Below are 5149 nucleotides of genomic sequence, written 5' to 3' on the forward strand. Positions count from 1 at the left end.
TTACAGGGATCTTAAAGAACAGAATACATGTTAAAAACTTCAGTAATTTATATCAATTTTAAGCGGTACTTTATATACAATGGGGGAAAAAAACACATGCATAGTCCAAATACAATGTTGAAAACAGCATTTTCATAACAAAAGAGCTGGAACACGAAGTGTTAACACCATGTACATGAATTCAAGGACCACCCTTTTTGTCTGTTGCACACAGTTTATTTAACAATATGATATAAGAAATGAGTTGGTACTTTACCATTCTATACAGTGATTGAATCTTCTTGAATTTTCTTATTTATAGTAATTATAGCGCTTGCATGATTTACACTAGAATTGCTTTTCCTCATTTCAAGTTTCACATAGAAGAAAGAAAAGAATGCTTCTTCTCTATTAACATTAGCATGGTCTAAGAGAGTGATCATCCCTATTTTTTGTCTAAAACCAGTTTTATCAGAGAAACAAAGCAACAATTTCTACATCTGCAAGACAAGAGTTTGGCTTAAGCCAGTATGTATAGATAGATGTGTGTGTGGGTGTGTACGTGTGTGCGCTCAGGAGCCAATTCCTATCATCCAGGGGTAATACTTGGAGACGCCCACAGAGTTCACTACAGAAAAAATCTTCCCGCAACGTCAGAAAGTTATCGGGATACATTATAAGCTTGCATTATTTCAGGAATCAGTTTCTGAATATTATTTTTCTTCTCACTTTTAAACATAAATGTTTAAAGTCTTGAAAATACAAATAAAAAATATGAATATAATGAACTTGTTTTTCCCGTTAAAAAAAGGCATGAGTCACCAGCAATGACGACAAAAAGAATCCAAACAAAACCCCCCTCCCCCCAAAACAAAAAACAAAAAACGAAAAAAAAAAAAAGAGAGAGAGAGACCAGATATTTAAATCAACTGGTTTTTAACAAAAAAATATATTCTTTGTATTGTTTCTTTAAACAGCAATCTACCCTTCCACGGCTTGGAAGTAGCAGTTCCATCTAGGAATAAAAAGAGCCCAGATGCCTGGATTTCAGTACAAAAGGTCCAAGAACATGAAAGGGAAAAAAAAACAAGTGATGCCCTCACAATGCTACAAACCCTCCACAAACTTTTCTAGGGTGTCTCCCGTGGTGTCGCCGACCAGGGACAGCTCATTGGACAACGCACTCCTGTTGGGGGTGTTCAGTTGGGGGAGCATTGCACTCTGTTCGGGGTTCCCCAAGTGTCCCTGATCTATGGAGCTGGCCATGGTGACTGCGAGTCCTGGGTGGGGGGAACCAGTCTGGGGCGAGACGTGGTGTGGTGAAGGCTGGGGCTGTATCCGTGGCGACGGGCTGGAATGTGGAGGCTGGGACTGGGGCCGTGGAGACTGGACAGGGGCCGGAGACCGCACCTGGCTACTGAGGGATGTGGCCATCTGCTGGCCGGGGAGGTGCGAGGCCTGCGGCTGTCCTGAGAGCATGTGCTGCTGGGGGCTCATGGGGTTCGGCTGGCCCGGGGACCCGATCTGCTGCTTCATCTGCTGCTGCTGCAAAATCCGCTGTTGCAGGGCCTGCTGGATGTTGGGCGCGCTGTCTGAGCCCAGCCCAGGCTGCCCCATCTGGCTGAGCTGTCCCATCTGGGCTGCCATCTGGCCCATGGAGCTGCCCTGGATGGGGAGGTGCTGCTGCATCCGCTGCTGCTGCATGGCTGCGGGGTAGCCTCCGGGTCCCTGAGGCTGCTGGAACTGGCCGTGCCCCGCCATGCCCCCGGCCATGCCGGCACTGCCCTGCTGCTGCTGCTGCTGCTGCTGTTGCTGCTGTTGCTGCTGCTGCTGCTGCTGCAGGAGCTGCCTTCGCAGCATCTCTCTGTACTGTGGGTTCATACTTGCCATGCTGGGGTTGTGCCCCGGGTTCATGATGTTCAGGGCCTGACCCTGGGGGTTCAGGCCGCCCATCGCCGGCTGCTGAGGAGGCACACCGGGCCGTGGCCCGCCGGCTTGCATGGCATTCAGGTTCTGCAGGCTGGGCTGCTGGTGCAGGCCGGGCTGGGGCTGCAGGCCGGGCTGGGGCTGCAGGCCAGGTTGGGGCTGCAGGCCGGGCTGACTGGCCACGTACTTGGCCGTGCGTTGTTTAATGAAAGCTGCCATCAGCTGAGGATTGGACTTGAGGATGTTGAGCACCTGCTGCTGCTGCTGTGGGGAGCTGGGGGACTTCAGGGTCCGAAGCAGGTCCTGCAGGGCGCCGGGCGAGATGCTCCGGGGCGGTTGCACGCTGGGCATCCGTGGCCCGGCCACGGCCGGCTGGGCCTGCATGGACATCACGGGTCTCGGCATGCCTGGCATCGGCTGCTGCTGGGGGATGGGCGCCTGCTGCCACTGCCCAGGTGGCAGGTTGGGCACGACAGGCCCGCTGACCTGGTTGGGTCGGGGCACGTTCAGGCCCACGGGGGCCATCTGGCTCACCGGGGTCACCATGCCCGTGCGCCCTGGGGGCATGCCGTTGTTGATGTTCACCCGGTACAGGTGCTGCTGCTGCTGGGCCTCCCGCTCGATCTGCCGGGCCGCCTCCACTGCCGCGGGTGGGGGCTGGGCGGGGGGCGGTGGGGCTGGCACCTGGTTGGTGGGCTTCCCGGTGGACACCGTTGTGGGGGGCTGAGTCCGGGCCACACTGGGGAAGCCGGCTGGTGACATGTTCACGGGCGAGGGCTGCGGCTGGGCGGGGGGCTGTGGCGTCTGGGGCGTGCTGGGCTGCTGTGTGGGGGTCCCGGGTGGTGCTGAGGTAGGGGAAGGTAGGCTCTGCTGAGGCACGTTGCGGGTGTTCATGGTGGCCATCCGCCGGCGCATGAGCTGGGCCTGCTGCAGGCGGTGCTGGATCTGCTGCTGGCGGAGCTTGTGTTTGATGTTGAGGCAGAAGGGCACGGGGCACTTGTTTTCTTGGCAGTGTTTGGCGTGGTAGCAGCAGAGGGCAATGAGCTGCTTGCACACTGGGCAGCCGCCGTTGGTCTTGCGCTTGCAACCCTTGGTGTGCTGCACCACCCGCTTCATCTTCTGGCAGGACGGCAGTGAGCAGTTGGCGTTGCGGCACTGACAGGCGTGCACCAGGGACTGGATGCAGCGCTGAATGCTCAGGCGCCGTGACTCCTGGGGGCTCTTGGACTGTGGCTCACCCTGGCTGCTGCCCTCGTCGTCCAGGCCCAGCCCCCACTTCACCATCTTGTGGGTGTGGCTCTTCGTGTTGTAGCAGTTGATGCAGAGGTCATAGTCCTGCGGGTGAGGACAAGGGACAAGCCAGCATCAGCACGCGGCCCTGACCACCAGCTCCCCCCCATCCCCACGAGGCTCACAGATGCCAAACATGTCTGCTCCCCAGAACCTTCACTCCTGGGAACACTCCACAGCCCAGAAATTCCAGAGACACCGGTCCACCTACTTGCCCTCTTCTGGGGGCCCCTCTGCTTTCTCCCAACCTGCTAGCTTGCAGCGTGTGTGGCTTCGTGAGCACCCTGAGGCTGGGGCCCCTACGCTCTGGGGCTGCTGCGGGTGCCCTTGGTGCATCCCCAGAGCTCTGCTGGGCAGCCGGTGGCGGGCACTGGGGCTGAGAGGCCTTTACCAGGAGGAAGGCCCTGGGCTTGCACCATGGCAACATAATGCCCCCTCCCCAGGTTTCTAAAAGCTGCACCTGGAGACGGAGACCACAAAGCACTAGATTTGGAGGATGAGCCCTGTGACCAGGACTGCTAACCTTCTCACAGCAAGGACGTGAAAATCCCCACAGTGGGAAGTAAGAGAGAGGACAAAAGGAAGCTGGAAAGAGTGGCAGAGAGACGAGGGCATTATAGAGGCCCCCTCTGCCCCCAGAGAGCACAGAGCTGCTGTTGTGGAGCACTCAACTATGGGGACTATCTAGGCGTTGACACCAGCAAGGTGAGGACTGAGCAGGAGAGGAGTCTGACTATCTGCGGGGGGAGGCAGAGCATGTGACATCCCGTGCGAGTGACCCGTCTGTGCCAGGGACAGGCCGAGTCCCCTGCAGAGGGGGTGCCAGTGTGGTCTGACCACGGGATCCACCAGGACAAGGGAAGAGGGGCTCAAGACCCCTGACCAAAGGGACCCAGCCTGACAACAGCAGGAAATCCCAACTTCTTGGCAAGCCTAGACTGGGAGCACCAGAAGAGGAACCAGTCAGAATCCCAATGGAACCAAAGCACTGCCGTGCTCTCTTCTCTCTGCCCTCCCACCCTGCACCAAGAGGCCTATGCGTGTGCCCGACACAGAGCTGGTGTTAACGAAACACAACAAATAAAATAACAAAGTGCCTTGTGATCATCTCCGCATCCTGAAAAGGTCAGCACAAATGTCTCCCAGGGAAGCTCACTGGCTTCCCTCCATCCCCTGAAGACCAGCTCCCCCCCACACCCCAGACACATGCCATTGGGACCAGGTTGGGACCAGGCTGCCTCGTGAGCAGACACCGGCTGCTTCTTGCCCTGGATGGCTGGCACTAAGCCCCATAACAGGCACAGGGCAGGAACCCCACCAACATCGAGAGAAACCCTCTCATTCGTGAACCCCAAAACACAATCTCAAAACCTACAGTGGACTAGTGGAGTGGACAGATGAGCATTCATCTGGTCATTTTCTCCCCAGAAAACGCCAACTGTCTAACAGTTGCCCTGAAATACACACGCACAGCCCGAGAGCGCCGTGGGCCTCACCAACTCTACCGGCAGCCCTGCGTGGGCAGGTGCCCCGCGCTCACCTCGCACACGGTGCAGTGCCAGCGCGTCTCCACGTGGTGCTTGCACTCATTGCAGGTGTAGACGAAGCGGTCCTGGCCCTGGGTGTGCAGCTCCACCAGCATGCACAGCGTGGACCACTTGGAGCGCCGCAGGGAGGAGAACTCCCAATGCTTGTCCCGGGCCAGCGTGAGGAAGGCGTCCCGCCCGTCCATGAGGTCACAGCTGAGCAGGGGGTCGGGGTCGACGATGGGGGGCAGCGTGTTGATGACAGGCCCAGCGTGGAGGTGGATCACAAAGAAGACCTGGGGGACAGCAGGGAGGAGCAGCGTCAGCCCCGCAGAGAGAAGGACCGAGCCGACTCCTGCTGTCCCCGGGGCTGAACTGCGTTGGTGACAAGCAGTGGTGACAAGCAGTGTGGTGTCGCCAAGCCAGGC

At 57.3% G+C, this 5149-nt stretch overlaps 1 protein-coding gene across 1 annotated transcript in view; it reads right to left on the minus strand.

The window, feature by feature from the left end:
- Positions 1-5149, minus strand: part of CREBBP (CREB binding lysine acetyltransferase) — a 127906-nt gene continuing 122757 nt past the window's right edge. Inside the window, exons 30-31 of the mRNA XM_024759716.1 lie at positions 4736-5025; positions 1-3240 (exon numbers count right to left, since the gene is read on the minus strand). Of these exons, the coding sequence (XP_024615484.1) occupies positions 1087-3240; positions 4736-5025 (2444 nt within the window). The 3' untranslated portion in view covers positions 1-1086. The remainder of the gene's footprint in view (positions 3241-4735; positions 5026-5149) is intronic.

Source organism: Neophocaena asiaeorientalis, unplaced genomic scaffold, assembly GCF_003031525.2.
Source record: "Neophocaena asiaeorientalis asiaeorientalis breed wild unplaced genomic scaffold, Neophocaena_asiaeorientalis_V1.1 scaffold254, whole genome shotgun sequence".
In the NCBI taxonomy this organism is placed as follows: Eukaryota; Metazoa; Chordata; class Mammalia; order Artiodactyla; family Phocoenidae; genus Neophocaena; species Neophocaena asiaeorientalis.